The sequence below is a fragment of the Ambystoma mexicanum genome, chromosome 2p (genome assembly GCF_040938575.1).
Source record: "Ambystoma mexicanum isolate Mex_15411 chromosome 2p, UKY_AmexF1_1, whole genome shotgun sequence".
In the NCBI taxonomy this organism is placed as follows: Eukaryota; Metazoa; Chordata; class Amphibia; order Caudata; family Ambystomatidae; genus Ambystoma; species Ambystoma mexicanum.
This window is the reverse complement of record NC_090923.1, coordinates 1,386,547,985-1,386,567,265: the sequence shown is the minus strand read 5'-3', so window position 1 is coordinate 1,386,567,265 and position 19,281 is coordinate 1,386,547,985. Positions and strand designations below refer to the sequence as shown.

General features: G+C 46.3%; 1 protein-coding gene across 4 annotated transcripts in view; it reads left to right on the top strand.

Moving 5' to 3' along the window:
- Positions 1-19,281, top strand: part of NBEAL2 (neurobeachin like 2) — a 1,179,347-nt gene that overhangs the window by 926,060 nt on the left and 234,006 nt on the right. For all 4 annotated transcript variants that reach the window (XM_069645798.1, XM_069645800.1, XM_069645799.1 and 1 more), the window contains 2 exons: positions 17-147; positions 15,717-15,826. In XM_069645798.1, the coding sequence (XP_069501899.1) occupies positions 17-147; positions 15,717-15,826 (241 nt within the window). The remainder of the gene's footprint in view (positions 1-16; positions 148-15,716; positions 15,827-19,281) is intronic.

Below are 19,281 nucleotides of genomic sequence, written 5' to 3'. Positions count from 1 at the left end.
CCCTTTCTGATGTAAGGTTTGACTGTTCAGATCGCCAGTTTCACTCTGTCCCTGCTGCCTGGCAGGCCCGCATGGAGAACCCTGTGGACGTGAAGGAATTAATCCCTGAATTCTTCTATTTCCCAGAATTCTTGGAGAACGGAAATGGTAAAGACAGTATTTTTGTCTGCACGGGCTCTTTTCCAGAAATGTTGTCTTTAATTGTTTTTCATTTACAACCCAAGGGTTAAAGGGTGGTGTGCAGTGGTTTGAAGCTTTTTTACTTAATAGATAATTATCGCCATTTGTTCTGTCCTTGTTAACTCATGTTCGCCACATCTTGGTTGTGCAATACACATTCCATAACTCCAAGGATGGGTCTTTGTCCAATTAAGATGACAGCATTGCGTGGTAGTTCGGCACAGAGTTGCAGTGCCCATTACATTGTTGCCAGTTCATATTATTTGGGAAACGGGGTCGTCAGGACTTCAGATTACATTTTCAAGAAGCATTGTAATGTTTTCTTTTGTTAAGAGTAAAAACATGCTTACTTCAAATATATTTTATTTTCCAAATTGTGTGCATGTACTATTTATACTTAATTTTTCCCTTAAATGCCCCATTCAGATTAGGCAGCACCGATGTTAGAGGAAACCTTCTTGTGGCCACCATTATCTGAGTGCATCAACAGAGCATTATCGCTAGCAGAAAGAGGAAGCACGCCTGCTTATCTGATATTCTCTATTTTGTGTTATGATATGATTGTGTCCTACTTTGTTTGACTTGGGTATTGACCAACCTCTGAACGGTATAGGGAATATAAGGGAGGTAGGGTGGTGGGATGAAGACGCAGAGAGAGGAGAAACTTTCAAAGTATTTTGAGATGCCTATCACAACATATCATACTGTGGCATTCCCTCTGCTGAACGGCTGTGTAAAAGTCTGGCTTGTGCCTTCTGCTCGGGTGGAGGGCCAGAATTGTTGTTCATTTTGGAAAGACGTTAGAAAATGATGGTCTTTGAAGTAGTTTGAAATTTGGAAAAATGTCTGTATTGTAGTGTTCTTGGCTCCAGCAGATGATCAATCCATATTTTATGGCCCAGCACAGAAAGTTTATTTTTCTTCCATCACTCTTTCTTGTCCTTGATTTTCAGGGTTTACCTTTTTTGTGGTGTTTTTTCAGCGTGTATCAGTATTTGGGATCTGGCGACCAACAAGTCCTTTGCTTGCAAAGCACTGTGACGGTTATTCTTAACTGCATTGGGAGTCTGTGCAAATATTTCAGTGCAGGAAGATGTGATATTGTCTTTTATGGCCCAATTCCATGTGTGATGCTTGGGTTTGCAGTAGCTGTGCAAACACTGAAGATGCCCCCTGGTCAACCGTGTACAGATTTCCAGTAGATGTAAGATTTTGAGTAGGTGGAGCTGGTGGTTGGCACTTTTTCATTGATTATAGACATTTGTGAATTAAATCTGATCCCCAGCTTTTTGACCTGGCATTGGGTGTGGGTGGGGCAGGTAGGGGGAAGGGGGATCGGTCCAGGAGAATGGTAGGCCATTGAGGTGTCAGGCTTCAAAAGATAGTTGTTCAATTTGAGCCGTTGTGACAAAATCTACTAGCATCGAGTAGATTTAGAGGAGTAGTCCCAACAGTCTCATGTAAATTTTAGATGCTAAAGTGAGATTCCAGTAAGTTTGTTTTTGTAAGAGAGAGGAGAATGCATGCTCTCGAAGGAAGAATGCAAGCACTTTGGAAGTCCCTCCCTTACTCCTGTAGTGTTGTGGAGTTCCACGTAGTAGGATGCTGTGGTCAATCTCATTTGCAGTGACACATTGATTAAGAGTGGTACTGATGGCTGCTATTGAATTTCTTCCCTTGTCCAGTATTTTGGATTGTTGGTCTGAAACCTGACTGGCTTTAAGAAAACAGAGCTTTTGCTATATTTTTGCAAGTGGATGGCTAAAGCATTTCCCTGGATTTTAGTTTCTATGGGAAAGTTGGAAATGGATCATGATTATCGAAATCATTTTTCAGCGTCGCAGTGCATGTGATGCTAGTTTTTGCATTTGTATGGGCATTCTGCCATTCTCTTAGGATGCATGATGGGGGTGGTTTGTTTTGGTGATTTCAGGCTCTGATGCTCGCAATACAGTACCTTTCATAAGAATACAAGGTCTGCACCCTAAATTTACAGACCCGTATAATGATGATTTGTTTTGATGTGTGCTTTTTTTTTTTTGCGTAAACCCTGAACTGGCAGCCAGCAGAATATGTGTTTGCTACAGTGTTTCAGATGCTACCTGCTGCTGTTACCATATGAGATACTCCTTTAGGTAACCAAAAGGTAAAGGTAAATGTACTTGTAGTGGAGGGTTCATAAATCTTGATGTCCTAAAGAATTGCAACTCAGGAGCATAATTGCTCCAGAGCTAGCCAAGACCATGTTGAGTATTTGTATCCAGTTTGCATATCCTAGAGAACGTGATCCTTATTGGGGACTGTGGGAAGTCAGAATCAGGAGACGGACAAGGCGGCATGTTTCTCACAAGCTTTTATTTTCTTATTAAAGCAATAAGATGTAGTCTTTCCCAAAACGGGTGTGAATAATCCCTACTCCACATAAAGAAAGCCAAAAAGAAGTGCTTGTTAGGATGTCAAGATGTTCAAATCGAAAATGCACCCCTCTATCCCGAATCCTAGTCTAACCTAACATCTTAACATAAAGTAACCAAGACATCATTTGGGCCATCGCCCAAATAGTGGATGGATACAGGTTTCTGACACCCACTTTTTTGTCTCTTTATGTGAACAGTCTCCAGTTCTTGTATTGCTGAAGTGCTGTCCTGACTCAAACCAGATCTTCATTCTTTTGTAATGCACCAAAGGCCCACAGGCATTAAGGCGCACATAAAAAAAAAGAGACAAGCAAAACAAATATAGATAACAACTGCAGAAACGCTCCAAGCCGAAGGCAAATTCATAAACCGGAAACTGAAACTAGCAAACAGAAGTTGTCGGGGAAAGGCCATTGAAGTAGCATTAGCAAATCCAGGAACAACTTATTTAAAGAAGTGAGTCTTAAACGCCTTCTTAAAGCGAGGAAAGGAGTGTATTTCTCTTACGTCTAATGGAAGGCTATTCAAAGGCCAGTCTACTAGCTCCTATAAGTTTGACTCGAGGCATGGTCAACAAATTGGTGTTGCTGGAGCGCAATGTCAGAGCACAGGATTTAAAGGCCAGCCAAGATTTTAGATAGGATGGACTTTTCCCATGCAGGCATTTATGGGCAAGAGTAAACTCTAAAGGCAAAACTCTCCTTCACTGGCAACCAGTGTAGGGCGCAATGAGCCCTACACAGGATTCATACGTTTCATTTGGTTCACTATTCTAACAGCGCTATTTAGAAGTATCTGCAACTTAGTTATATTGCCTTGTGTAGTGCTGTGCAGAAGGCTGCTACAGTAATCATTTGCTCCAACAATAGCATGGGCCTGGCAGTCTCTGTGTCTCTCTTAAGTCAGTCTCTTTTCTCCCCACTCTGTGGTGCCTCCCCTTTTACTCCCCAACCAAGGATTTCTTCCTCCTTTGCCCACTCTGCGGCTCTGTTCTTTCTCTCCCTCACCCTGGGGCTTCTTGGCAGTCTCTCCACTGTGGAGCTTGTTTAATGCCCTCTCGCCACTCTGGGGCAGCTTGACTTTCTATCCTCTTTCTGACTTCCTCTTCCCTCTCTGTAATTTCTCACTATTCTCCCCTCTCCCAGTTTTTTTCACTCTGTCACACCACTCTTGGGCTTCTCGCTTTTCAACCCTCTCTGATGTGTTTATCTCCCTTCCTCCTCCCTCTGGGGCTTTTCTCAGTCTTTCTTCCTAATCTGGGGCCTCCTGAGTCTTCCCCCGCCTTGGGGCTCCTCTGTCCCTTTCTCATGTTGTCACCCACCTCCTATTCGGTATTGTACGATTTGACCGTATCCATACGATCGCATGTTCAAAAAGTCCTAAAAATGCTACCACCAAAGGTTTGAACCTTTGGTGGTAGCATTGTAGGTAAGTATTAACTAAAAGAAAAAGAATGTGGGGGCTGCAGGGTTGTCCCCCGCAACACCCCGCTCACTATATAGTGAGCGGTGTGCTGCGGGGGTGTCCCTCGCAACACCCCGCTCACTATACTAAATAATAAAGAAAAGGACCCTGCAGCGCCGGTTCCCGATCACGAAGTGAAAGGGAACTGGCGCTGCAGACACTCAGCATGAAGAAAAAGGTAAGTAGGGTATGTTTATGTTGGGGGTGTGGGTGGGGGTGCGTTGTGGGTGGGGGTATGGGTATGGGTATGTAGGGGTTGTGTATGTGTTTTCGCATTGGGAAATGTGTGAACTTTTGGTGGTTAGTACATTTTTCATGCAAACTTTCCGGCCGCAGGAAAATCAGCCGCTGTTGGATCACGTAGATCCTCCTATTCTCCTGCAGCGCCTGAGTACCTGGGGGTTGTCCAGCAGTGCTCACGATGAGGGGAGTGCAGTCCATGTGGGCCTCCTGCCACGGACCCATTGGAGTGAGGCATCGTTTAGACTCCTCTTCAACCTGAGTTTTCCCTTTGCTTCCGCTTGCTTGCTGTGGAGCTCCGTAAGCAGCTCCCCCGGTCTCTACCTAGGTCCCCCGAGGTATCCTATGTTTTTTCGACCAGCCGTGCCGCAGAGCACCGTCTGCTTACCTGCAGGGCCTTCTCTTTGCACTTTCCTAGTGCAAATTACAAAAGGTGTCGCTATGTCTGGTATTCTTTCGCTATAGCACACTTCCTAATGTGTGCTATAGCGCTCTTGATCTTCACGGGCCACACAGATACTTTTTTCTGATTGGTTCTTGTTTTGAAGTGCCTCGAAGAGGCTGGTCTGTTTGTCCTTTTTTCCATAAAGCGGTCTGCCTAAAATTGGGGGCAGAATTCATGCTAGCCATTAAAAGGGAGCTAGGGTTCACATCCCCCTTTACTCCTATATACACCACAAAGGTGTCCGTCTGTGGAGAAACAGATGGTAATTAAAGTCCCTCTGTGTGGTTTTCCTGTCCCATCTAAAAGGGAATCTTCTCCAGTGGGGTCCCTTGGGGTCCCGTTTACTCTGTCCCCTAGGCTGTGTTAAGTGTAGCAGTCTCACATCCGTAGTCCCAAAGGGGGTGGCTCCCCCTTGGGGAGAGTTGATGAACTCCTGGAATTCTTCACAGGACCCAATTTCTTCTCGGCCTGCATGAGCCATCTGGGATGATTGTGAGGTACGGTATGCGTTCGCGCCTCTAGCAAACCAAAAACATGCTTGAGAGCTTCAGCAAAACAATGAGAATTATAAGTGCTTTAGATGAGCTGTTTGAGAGTGTGCGGATGCCCTCTTGCGTGCTAGTTGTTTACCTGCAGACATGCCACAAACTGCTTTTTAGGCCCTGTCTTGGGGACTCCCTTTCCCTTGCAGAAGGGGACATGTGAAGGCAGCAGTAGATCACCAACTCCTGTAACAAATGATGTTACTAGCCAAGATTGGAAATCCATTAGATGAATAAAAGACTCCAAGCCTGAACAAGAGTGGCATGGATCCAAAGTTAACCCTGGCATGATAGCTGGTTGGTCAGTAAGTGTGAGTTATGAAGACGTTAAAGCAGAGAGCTTCAGAAAACAAATGGAAAGATCCCCAGACTATCCTGAGAAAGATACGTGAGTTGCATTTTCTGTTTGGCACTGGTGCAAGGAAGGGGCCTTACAGAGTGCCCATTGTGGAAGAAGGGGAGGAAGGATAGCTCAGGGGCAATGTGTTTGTCTTGGAAACAAGACAACACAGGTTTGAATCCTGATCCCACGCTTGGAAACCACTCCTGGTATTAAGCATGTTATAAATGAACAATTATAACCATTATTGTCAACAGCCCCATGTAGGCTCAATGGTACTGTAATGCTGCTAATGATGGCCGACTTGATGTGTGGAAATACACTATGTAATGTGCTTGCAGCGTGCATTACATCACATCCAAGCTATCTCAAAGTGCTGAAAGTAAAAAGGAAAGAGAGGGAGGTTTTGGTACAGCAGGAGTATCGGGAGGAGGACAACATCATAGTTGGTTTTGTGACAAAGTCCATTGCTTTGCTCATGGGACTTCCAGTGGGGTTGCTACGTGGTCGGGTGTCTCCACAAGCTAGTGAATGATGGGCTGAGCTGTGGTATTGGGAGGATACCATTATCAACCCCACTAACGGTCAACCAAACATTCATCACACAAAACCTCCACTCCAATACAGTGAACTTCACACGAGATGGGCAGTCCTCTGTAGGGCAGGGTCAAGGGAATTGCAACCAGAGAGGGGACCACCAAAGACGAGGGATTAATGATACCCAGTATAAATCTCACCAGAGGGCAACATTCACTCTAATTTGCAACCTCCCTGCAATCAAGCACTCTCTCCAAATATTCTAGGACTGGAGTTTAGAATAATAAATAACCAGTCCTAGAATATGTAGGGAAGGCTTTTTAGGAGTCGGGGAACCAAAAAATGGCCTCCCTGGTGACCTTTTTGAGACACCATTTCCACATAGAACCCGATTAGACAACACCAAGTCTTGCATCAGAGCTGGAAGCCATCCTGAGGGGTGGGGGCCAACTAGCCAATCCGTACACCGACTGCCTGAAGAGAGACACCCAAAATCCCCTACATCGGCGAGAGGCTGGAAGGTAGGGCCATGGTGAGGCAGGTAAAGATAGTGCTGTCTGAGGGGAGAGACAAGTCCATCCAAGTCCAACATCAGGGCTATGAACCATCCCCAGGGGCAGAGCATGACTGCCAATCTCCATCCAAGCTAACATACCTGAGTCCCCTTTCACCGAGAAGTAAAGAGCTGGAGCAAGAGGCAGGGAGGAAGAGAGTGGTGGCCAAAGAGGGTCACATTGAAGGTGCAAAAAGCAATTTTGAATACCGAACTAAAGGAAAGATATGATGAACATATTTGAATACAGCACGAGATAAAAACAAGTGATGGGCACTTATGAATTAAGTAAATGCAAAGCAGTGGAAAAGGGTGAACACCCCAGAGTGAGTTTGTGAGATACCAGTTATGACAAAGCCAAAAGACTTCCAAGAAGAATATGGTTGTGTGAGATACAAGTTGTGGTACAGCCAAAAGACTGCCAAGAAGAATCTGAAATAAGTTTGGGCCAGAGATACAAAGGTGTGAAATGCATGTTGTGGCAAAGCCTAGAGATGGCCCAGGAGATTCAGAAATTAGTGTTGACCAAAGAAACCGGTTCACAGAGAGAAAACCTGTGTTGGCAAAAAGCCTGAAGATATATAGAAGTATAACAAAGTGCTAAGGGTTATCGTTTGCGTGACCTGTAATGGGTGAACCATGTGGTCTGACAACTGCGCCATGACCGAGCGACCCCTGCTTGACAAGTGCCATGGAAAAGAAAGATAAAAAATCATAATTCGAATGGATTGTGTCCTCCTCCGTATTCCACATCTTTGACATGTAATGTCCACAGCTGTGTACTTCGGAAACTTTTTCGGCAGAGGGTGTCCTGCGTCGATGACATTGGGTTGATGTCCCTCGAAGGCCTCCTTCGAGGGCGACGTCACCGGATGTTATAAATAGGACGCACAGTGCCCGTAGCCTCAGTTCCGTTTTTTCTGCAAGCGTGTTTGCTTCAGAGACTCGGCGCGCCTTGTGTATTCCTCGTGAATATGTCTTCTTCGACCCCTCTGACTCTGCGGTCTGGCTTCAGGCCTTGCCGGTACTGCAAATCTAAAATGTCGATTACCGACATGCATTGCATTTGTTTGTGGTGCTTGGGCGAGAGTCACGACACCGACGACTGTTCCAAATGCCAATCGCTGACTGCTAGGGCCTTGCAGGAGCGTAAGGGAAAGCTTCAGGTAGGTAGGGGTTCTAAACCCAGTAAGTCCCGTAAATCTAAGTCCAAGCGGATGTCCACCGACCATTCGAGGGGTGACTCTCCGCGTCAGAAGGAGTCCCAGGGATCTCGGTCCCGGAGTGCTTCCCGCCATTCGTCTACGTCTCGGCATTCTAGGAAGTGCCGTCACTGTCGCCTTCCCCGTCCTCCTTGAAGGATGGAGCTGCAAGGAAAGTGGCTTGTCCAACAAAGTCTTCAACTCCGAAGGAATGGGCTGCCTTCAGGGAGCAGAAGTTAGCGATTTTTCAATTTCAGGGCAGAGTTCCGTCCACGCCTTCTGATGAAGCCGGCAAGGAATGGTCTCGAGCCGCGGCTCGCGCGCCTTCGGGCTCAGGTCCTCAACGCGACTCATTGGGAACCTTCGAGGTCCCATTCGGACAAGGCTCAGATTTGCATGGTTGCGGGAGTTGGGTTTTGCTCCGGATGTGCAAGCCCATCTTTTCAACATGCCCTTTGATGGCGCGCATTTGTTTGGCAGCAAGGCTGACGAGAGCCATGAGTGGTTGCAGACCTCAAAAGCTGCTGCTAAATCTTGGCGCGCTGCTGTGCGTCAACCTCTGCCTTTTTGTCCTAGGGGACAGCAGTGGAAGGGAGGTTCTTCTCGTTACTACTCCTCCTTTGGTAGAATGAGAGGAGCCTCCAGTCAAAGGGGTCAGCATAAAAGTACCTGTGGTGGTCGGGGAAATGGAGGTACCCAAAGCCGCTCAGGCAGCTGCCTCTTTGCCTTCAAACGCTGCCGCAGCCGCTCCAAAACAGTCATGAGGCCATGTCTCATGGTTCGCCGGTTGGGGGCAGACTGTCTCAGCATCTCGAAGAGTGGCGAGCCATTACTTCAGATGCGTGGATTCTGGATACAATAGCCCACGGCTACTTCCTTACCTTCCTACAGCAGCCTCACGACAATCCACTGGGGAATCTCTCTTTGAAGCTTCCAGATCCGCTCCTTGTGCAGGAAATCTTGACCCTGCTAGAGAAAGGTGCTAGAGAACTGTTGTCTGTAGCGGAGAGGAACAAGGGATGGTATTCCCCATATTGTTTTATTCCAAAGAAAGACAGAGGATTGAGACGCATCCTGGATTTGCGTTGGTTGAACAAACTTCTCAGGAAGGACAAGTTCAAGATGGGAACTCTTTCTCAAGTCCTCCAGGACCTTCAACTTCAGGATTGGTTGGTCTCTCTGGACCTACAGGATGCTTACTTTCATGTGCCGATTCATCCCAAGCACAGAAAGTACCTGAGGTTTGCGGCTGGCGACTCGCACTTTCAGTTTCGGGTCCTGCCATTCGGATTGACCTCCGCCCGAGGGTCTTCACCAAGCTTATGATGGTGGTGGCCGCGTATCTCAGGCGAGGGTGATTCAAGTCTACCCCTATCTGGACGACTGGCTGGACCGTGCGCATTCTCGCTAGCAAGCATTGGATCACCTCGGTCTCACCTGCCTCTCCCTCAATTTCAAGAAGTCGCATCTGACATCTTCCCAACAGCTCCAGTACATCGAGCTGTCTTGGACACGTCCCTGAGGAAGTGCTTGCCTCCCAAGGTAAGGGCTCATCACATTGTGCAGATGGTGGACAATTTTCAACATGCCCAGAGTCTCCCGGCTTTCGAATTCTTAAGGTTGCTCGGCCTCATGGTATCCTGCATTTTTCTGGCGCCATAGGCCAGGCTGAGGATGAGATCCATGCAATGGGTCCTCACGATGCAGTGGTCGGAGTTCTCAGGCATGTTGTCGGATCCCGTTCAGATTCCAATCTCGGTCTCCCAGGATCTTCTGTGGTGGGCCAACGAGGGCACCTGGTGAAGGGGGTGCGTTTTGGCAACCATGGCCGTAGGTGACTGTAGTGACGGACGCTTTCCTCACAGGATGAGGAGCTCATGCCGAAGACTTGACCGACAGCAGTCGTTGTTCTCCGTCAGAGTCCAAACTCTACATCAACCTGTTAGAGCTGAGGGCCATCAGTCTGGCCCAGAAGGCTTTTCTGCCATCTGTGCAGGGGAAGAGTGTCCTGATCATGACAGACAACACAGTGGCCATGCATTACCTCAACAAAAAAGGGGGGGTAGGGTCACTCCCATTGTGCAGAGAGGCGCAATGCAGCTCTGGTTCTGGGCAATTCAGAAGGGATTTTCGTTCTCGGCAGCTCATCTGGCCGGAGAGGACAATGTGGCGGCGAACGTTCTGACCAGGCAGAGCATGATCTCTCACGGTCTGTAGGCTTCCGAAATAGTTCAGTGTGTAGATAATCTCCTGACCTGTAGATGTGGAGGTCTAGGAAGTCAATCCCGTGGAAGTCCCAGTGCATCGTGAAGTTTCTGTGAGGATTGCATAGATTGAGCCATTCCTGGAATGCAGTTAGGTCTTGTTGGTTCCCCTGCCAGATGAGGAGCACATCGTCGATGTACCTTTTCCACAGCTTGAAAGTAATTACATCTATAAATTGATATAAAACATTGATGTCATATACCTGTCATGAACAACCTGTGGGAATGAAGTAACACAGGCCTGATTCTATACTACATGACAGCTGACACCCAAAGGGATTGACAGTGGCTGACATCATCATCATGCGCCACACCTTGCATGACTTGCATTTTGGCCCTACTGACTGCCTGCATTAACTCTAAACAAGCACTTAGGTAGTCACCCCACCACAGGGCCCTTGTTCTTCAACACAGCCTTAGCCCCAGACGCCCAATGGGATTGACAGGGGCTGACATCATCATCCTGCGCCACACCTTGCATGACTTGCATTTTGGCCCGACTGACTGCCTGCATCAATTCCAAACAGGCATCTAGGTAGTCACCCCACCACAGGGCCCTTGTTCTTTAACATGGCCCTAGCCTTCATTCTACACACTTGCATCCTAGACATCCGAGATGACACACTGCTGCTTCAACGATCTTGGCAGCTGAATGCACTGGCAATAGGTAAGCTCTACTGCATGCGGCTTTATGCACAGAAACTGGTAGGCCTACCCTCACTGTAAGGAATCTCTAAACAGTATGACTCTGCACATTTAAACGCCCATAGCCCTTCATGCCACCTACACCATAGGCTGCATGATACGTGTTGTGGCACCGTAATCCAGAACTTGCACAGCCCACATAGATCACAGTCTACCCTTCCCCCAGGACCGTTGAGAAGGGTCACTCTTTTTAATCGCATTGTATTAAATACAGATTTGCACTAATTTCTCCGTGCACTTGATAAATGGCATTTGTGATTCCAGAGAAGCCCTTTTTATCCCATTTAGGCGCACTCCACGTTGAGTGGGACCACCACTAGGTCTACTCTCACCAAATCTGTTAAGACCTACACCACCACTTCCCTAGTCACACACTAACTATGGGCTAGAGAGGAACCGCACCCTTGGGGCGCCTTTTAGTAATCCTACCTCCTTATCCCCTGAAAGGTGTGACCGCGCCTGTTGACAAGATGACGACTGCATCCTAAAGAAGTGGATCCTTCCACCTCTTAATCTGAGCCACTAAGCTCCCCGGATTCGGTAAGCACCGGCATCCGCCTTACATAGTATTCATAACTTCTCTCTTTGCTAGATCTTTTGCTGAACACGTACATCCTGACATGTTCTTTGTCTGCATCACTCCTACAGACCACACAGGACCCTCCACTCGTAAAGACACTCCTGTCCTGATGAAGGCCTACACCATTAGAGCTCACCTAGCTCCACGCAAAATGGCCGAAACACTGTTGTGTTGACATGTATTATATGTTGTTCAACTCTTGATTGTGCCCACACTCTATGGGGCCCCCTACCTGTCTATCATTCCACTGAATTATCTAAGCTTCCTTCCCACGGAACCTATAGAGAATGAACAAACTGTACAAGTAGATGTCTCAAATATTGACCACTTGATCATTCGTACTTAGGTACTACACTTTGTATGTCCTCAAATGTGAATGTCCTATGTTTTTGAAAAATACCAGTGTATTACTACACCACTGCACTTCAAAATAAAACCCTTTTGTGCAGAAGAACAGTTTCATGAAAATTCTGTGACCACCCACACAAGGGTGTACCCACTCAGGGTGTAGCATTGGTTACTCTTCAGCAGAGATCGACCTGACCTTGCTCATTCGTTTGATATATTTGGCCCACAGGAGCCTTCAAGTAGATACCATTAAAGGTTACCTGGCGGCGCTGTTTATCTTCAAGCGCTTGTCTGAAGAATGCTCTTACTTTAAGATTCCTTTGATTTCCCAATTTCTTAAAGGGCTCACTAATGTGTTCCCGCTGTCCCCTTTCCAGGTGCCGGTTTGGGATCTGAATTTGGTGTTGAAGTTCCTGATGGGTGCTCCGTTTGAACCTTTGCACCCTTGTCCTTTGAGATTGTCTTTCATGACAGTGCTCTTGGTTGCGGTTACTTCCGCTCGTAGAGTGAATGAATTGCAGGCACTTTCATCTAAGCCACCCTTTACTGTGTTTCACAAGGATAGGGTTGTACTGAGGGTATGTCCTTCCTTTCTACCTAGGGTAGTGTCTGAATTTCATTTGAGCCAGAAAGTGGTTCTTTCGTCTTTCTATCCGCCTCCTGATCCTGGTAAGGAAGAGGAGCGACTCCATAGGTTGGATCAACTCTTTGTGGGGTATGCTGGTCACTGATTGGGCCAGGCTGTTACAAAACAGACCTTGTCCAGGTGGCTTATCCTCACCATTACTGAATGTTACCGTTTGGCGGGCAAGGACCCTCCAGAAGGATCGCAAGCTCTTTCCACTAGGGGCGTGGCTACTTCCACAGCCCTGCAGAGGGGAGTTCCTATTCGGAATATTTGTGATGCAGCCACATGGGCTTCTATCCTCACCTTTGTTAAACATTACTCCCTGGATACACTCTGTGGTCAAGATATGGCCTTTGGTAAGGCAGTTATTTATTCTGCCATCTGATTGGGTACTCAATTCTTTTCCCTCCTCCATGTTCTGGTACTGCTTTGGGAGTCTGTCAAAGATGTGGAATACGTTGGAGGACACAATCCATTCAAAGAACAAGTTACTTACCAAGTGGTAACATTCTTTCGATTGGATGTTCCTCCAACGTATTCCACATCGCCCTCCCAGCCTGCCCCTCTGGAGAATTTCCTATGTGATTGCAGCTTACGTTTTCCGCAAGGCTATGTGCAGTCAAGCAGGCATTGGATATGGGCATGTCACACGTTATGGAGGAAAAAACATAAACTATGTTTATAACATCCGGTGACGTCGCCCCTTGACTGAGGCCTTCGAGGGACATCGAGCCTACGCCATTGACGCAGGATGCCCTCTGCCGAAAAAGTTTCCAAAGAACACAGCTGTGGACATTGCATGTCAAAGATGTGGAATACGTTGGAGGAACATCCAATCGAAAGAACGTTGCCAGTTGGTAAGTAACTTGTTCTTTTAAAACTGTTGTTGAAGTGAATGGGAAATAGCAAAAGAGAGCAATCCATGCAAATTATTGAAAAACCGTGGTTGATTAAGAAATTGAACTGGTACTATTTTGAAAGCCAATAGATTTGAACTGATCGTAGTTTTGAAGCTCGAAGAACTGACTTCTTGGGAAAGGGAACCCAGAGTCTTTGTGTGGTGAGGGGAACCCCAAGGCCTTTTTGTAACTGTTTTGAACTTGAGGAAGAGGAAGCTGAAAATAAGTCAAGAGCTGGAAGAAGCTTGGAACTTTATTTGGGACACAGTTTATTTTGTTGCTGACATCCCTAGACATTGTATATCTTTAGTTGTGAAGACAAGCATAGGTTTTGGACACAAACTTGTGAGTTGTACAGACTATCCTTAGTTTTCTTTAGGTAGGGCAAGTTAGGCCTTACTGCGTCCTGACATTTAAAGAAAAATAAACCATTTATTTAGAAATTTGAATCTGTTGTCTGTTTTTTACTTCATTATGTCTTCACAATATTCCTTCTGAAGGGATAGGGGGATAGAAAAACAGAATCATGCAAAAGAGAAACTAGGAGGGGAGGTGCATCAGATCCGATCATTGCAGGGCATTGAGGAGGAAGGGGAAACAGGATATGTAAGCAAATGAGGAACAGTGCCAGAAGTTGCAAAGGGAAGAAGAACGGTCTTGCAAAGGGACACACCTGTTCAGCCTATGCTGGTGACTGTTGTGGCAGTGTTGCTTGCTTGTATTCTGAGGCGCAACCCCAAAGCTTGGGAAATATGACCCAAAGTGGCAAGACCTGAAACTAGTCCAAACCCCATGTGGGCAAAGCAACCTAAAGAGATCTCCGCATTCTGACTACAGTGACAATGGCAGAAACCGCATTACAGCAACTGCAACAGGAAAACCCAAACCAACCATACCGTAAAGTGTAGGGGACATGCAAACTCCTTTTACCTGTGGGTGACTATTGTTTAACAGCTAGGAGGTTGAACCTCATGTAAGTGAGGGGTAGACTGCCCCTTTCCTTCTATCCAGTCCACTATGAACCCTGGGATATTTTGTTGCAGAATAAACTTTGCTAAACCATATTTCTTGAGTCCTGAGTTGTTTATTAATCCATCGACCATGGCAGAGTCCATTTTGCATTGATAGTGTAGAGGCAAGTACACCCCTGTAATTCATACACAAATATACACCTTTTCGACTTGCCTTGGTTATGCTGCAGTTATGTACTTAGGTTATTAGACGGCCGAAAAATGACTCCAGATAGGTCAAAAGTCCAATTTACTGGGAAACCTGTGATGTAAAACAGTCTATTGGGCTAATAAGATGAACTGTTATGAAGAGTTGAGAATTTAGAATTAGTGAGGGGTACACGCCTGGTTGTAGGAGTGTGTGCCTGTGTGTGGTGCATGTGGGTGGGTGTGATAAAAAGTCAATTTGGCTCAAACAAGGAGAGAAAACACAATACATCCTTCATCTAATGCAGCAGAGTGAACTCAGATTGCAAAGGGAAATCATTAATTTTGCTGGAAGACCTGTTCCTTACACTCTGTTCCCTAACCGCACAGTGAGTAGGCCCACACAGTTCCCTAACAGCACAGGGAGTATGCACTTGGCAATTAAGAACATTTGCACTTCTAGTCCATGCAAATGTGTGAGTGGCAGGTTGTTGTGCCTATGACATTTGTAGTGGTGCATATGACTTGAAATTTTAGAAAGATTTTCAGTAAGCTGATAATCGGAAAGAAACAGCAGAGCAGTGAACCCAAAATGAGGGGAGAAAACAGTCCCTTTTTTATGATGACCTAAAATACACCTGTCCCTTCCCACAACCTACCCCGTACAATTATAGGTTTTCTCCATTACAGGCAGAATGACCATTGTGAGTAAGGAAGAAGAAGCAGGTATTTGAATTACATCTTCACCCCCACATACCCAATACTCCCCTCGACCAGTTGCTTAAACCATTTAATCTCAAAGTGATATGTTCTTTATGTAAGGAGGGGTACAGGGCAGCCATTTTACAGGTAATGATGGCTCGATGGAGGGCGTACAGCTGTCTGCCTCCCTTGCATGCCACCATTGACATATTATAGGCTACTGGTTGGTTCAGTACCTTCAATCCCCCTCCACTGTTTACTGGCAGAATACCCCAAGTACTGATGTCGAAGAGAGATCCGCATTCTCAACCCCAGGGGCCCAGGTGCTAGCTATCTGCTACTCATTACTATGTATCACGGCTGTAACCTGGTAATAATCACACATTCTTGCTGGGGCATTGCAGAGTAACCAGCATAAAAATATCAGTGCACATCTGCATGTGTACACCCATGGTAAATATTTCTAGCTTTTGTGAAGGTGGCTCAGTGCACTAACTTTTGTTCAATTTGCAGGGTTTGATCTTGGATGTCTCCAGATGTCTAATGGGAAGGTGAATGATGTTGTGCTTCCCAGGTGGGCAGAGTCACGGGAGGATTTCATCTACAAGCATAGGAAAGCACTGGTAAGATCAGAAAAATAAAGTATTGCAGAGATCTACAATATTTCACAGCCAGAATGGGCTTTACATTAGCCCATTCATTCTGTTTGGACTATGCACATAAGCCTTTATTTGTTGAACTTCATGGAGCTTTAGCTGTGTCCCTGCACATCTGTTTATACCAAGTGACCGAACAACTGTTTCTTTGTGACCATCACTATAGCCAGTTCTTAAGATCTGCTATTAACCTGGTTTTAACCGCTTTTTGACCGTCCGCAGGATAGTTGAGGTATAGGTTTCCTTTACTACCAGAAGTAATCTCTGAATTCCTTATCACTCAGCCTAATGTCTTTCTGAAATTCTTCTATTTGCCACATACTTCCCCAGCAGGATGCTAGCTTCGTCCTCTTTTCCCGGGAATCTCATACTTTGTGGTAGAGAGTCCTACAGTCACCAGTCCCAACTCATTCCAAGTCATACAAGATTGAGTGAAATACTTAAGCTGACGTCAAATCCAGAAGTCTTTACCCACAGCATCATTGATTCCAGAAGATAAGTGAGAAAGGTTATTTTCTGAGATCTTCTCACCCTAGTATTCTACTTTGCCAATCACTTCTTAATCCCACATGTTCTTTAGTGTTCCACACTTGATCCCTACATTTATTTTTATCATTACAACACTTTGGTTTGTGTGTTTTTGCAGTTACTGAGAGGGTGTGTAATGTGGCCCCTTGCCTGTTTTTGGGCACAATCAAATGGGTGACTCAGTAGGCCAGGGGACTCCCTGGGCCAGTCTGTGGTGGACCCTAGGGTGGTATGGGGAGGATCCACCAGTCCCTCTCTTTTGCTTCATTTCACCTCTGGTTACTCTCACTTGGTGACATTCATAGTCAGTCAGGTTCACACAAACGTAACTCTCAACACGTATCCTGCTACTGTTTCGCAACGTTCAGAGAAGTTAATTCAGAAACCCACAGAGATGCTCCCCGAACTCTGAAGGTCTGCACTTATTATGCTTCTATTTCTTGGTTTTCCGACCAATGGTTTTCCTGTGAACGATACAGACGTACCAATGGATTAGCACCCAGAAGGCTGGAGTTTGGAGACAGTTGCCAAGCCGAGATAATTGGAGAAGGTAACGGCTGGAGAGGCAAAGGTGGCTGGAGCAACAGAGGATTAGAGGGGTTGAAGTGGAAGCTGGCAAAAGAGTAGAAGGAGGCACCAGTGGTGGTGGTAGAAAGGTGGTAGTAGTGACCAAAGGAGGCAAAGGTGGTAAACAGGAGGAAGTGATATCAGGAAGTAGTAACCCAAAAAGGCAAAGATGGTAGAAAGGTGGAGCTGATCACATCAAGACAGAAGGTGGTGGTAACATCATAAGGTGGAAACACTACTGAGGAGGAGATGGGAACATCAGAAGCTGGCATTTTTACTAAGTATATTGTGACAAAAGAGAGGTGTAGAGTACTGAGAAAAAGGTGGTGACTCCTTTTCTTATTGCTTCTTTTCCTGCTGCATCTTCCTCCTATCCTACTTATTTTTGCCACAATATTCACACCTTTAACACTCCATTATTTGTTTCTTCTGTTATTTCTGGTCTTCCTTCACATCCTTCATTTGCAGCTCTTTCTGCTGATGATGCAGCATCCTTACTTTCCTCTTTTTCTTACTTGTTCACTTGATTCTTTGTACCTTGCTTCCCCTTTTGTACCTATACGGAAACCATTGTAACCTTGGATTACGCCACAGCTTCGTTTTATGTAACAAATTCTTCACAATCTGGAGCGTTGATGGCGTAAATCCCACTATGATTCTGATTCCTCATCTTTGTCTTCATACCATTCTCTCTATGATGAAGCTCTTTTTGCTGCTAAGCCTTCTTTCTATTCTGTTGTTCTTCACTCTGTCCTCTCATCCTCAACATTTGCTTCAGACTTTCTCCTCCTCCTCCTGATTTCTCCTTTAATTCTTCTCTCTAAGCCTCTGATCTGGCCTCTTATCTTTCTTCGAAAGTAACTGCCCTTTGTGCAGCTATTGTTCGTTCGTCCTCTACCCCTCCTGTTCCTGATTACTCGTACTGTCTTCCTTCCTCCCAGCTACTACTTCTGATGTTTTGCGGTTGATAGCTCAAGCTCACCCCAGAGCTGCTCCTGCTGATCCAATTCTCTCTTCTCATATTCCTCAGGTCCATCCTGTTCATGTTTCTGCAGGGGTGCAGAAGAAGGAGGCTGACACAAAGGTGGCATGTTTGGGGCTAACAACTTTAATTTAATAGTAAAGAAAGGGAAAACCTATCTATATCTAAGAGGGGTGTCCCTCCCTTAACTATGGAGATAAGGTGACTGCCAGGATGTCTTGTCAACTCAAGTGTCCAGTGTCCTGTGTCAAAAAAAACCTTACTTCTGTCCCTTACACTAGAAACTAAAGAAACGGGCAGTATTCTTGTCCTAGGAGAATGACTTCCTTCTCCTGGGTTATAGAACAGTCTTGTGTCTAACACGTTGTCAGGGGGAATGGCTCCCTTCCCCTGATGGTAAAGTTCCAAACAATACTTTTTTGGTGGGCCAGGAGAATGTCTCCCATCTCCTGACATCAGTTCTCAGCTAACCCGGGGGCAATGACTCCGTTCCCCAGGCCTTTTTGGACCAACTGCCGGTCCGGGTTACCTGGACAATGACTCCCTTCTCCTGGTATCGTGTTTTCAGTTACTTTCAACCAGGGGAATTACTCCCTTACCATGGTCTTCTCTTCATTACGCTTCACACCTACAACACCCAATTCCAAGTGTTAGGAGGGTCCACAACCCAGACTTGTCTTCTTTGAATTGGCCCTCTTGGTTTACTCCTGTGATAAATACTGCCAGGAGGAAGATGGCTTGTATCTCTTTCTTGCTTTGGGTCCCAGACCATGGTTTCTCTTCTTTGAATTGGCCCACTTGGTTCACTCCCCTGCCAAGTTCTGCCAAGAGGTAGATTACGCGTATCGTGAGGGACTCTCCCTCTCAAGTTCCCTTTATGGTGCTTGGGTTCCTTGACCCTACCCTCGTGGTCAATGGATTTTGTTCCACTACTGCGATGAGGAGAAGGTTTGTAGGTATTCTGCCCCTGCCGTGACACCCAAGCGTTACGGCTGCAAAGGGGCTAATGGAAAACTGCATGCGCCCTCTTGATAAGCCCCCTTGTGTGCCCTCAGGATCTCCCGTGCCACCCTTTACCTTGTTGTGGGTTTTGGCACATCGCTGGGACTTCCTGGGAAGGCGGGCGCCGGTTCGGCTCTTCCAGCGTCTTGCTTTCACTGCGGCTGTGTGACGGCATTCCTGGCTGCCGTCTGCATTCCTTCCTCCGCTCGACACTGCTGTGCACAGGTCTGTGTCTGCAGATCTCACGATCATCAGACACAGCAGATTGCCAGCGTCCTTGGAGCTCTCTCCTTCCAGATCAGTGACGCAAGTTTGAATCTCCCACCTTTGCAGCGCAGCACGC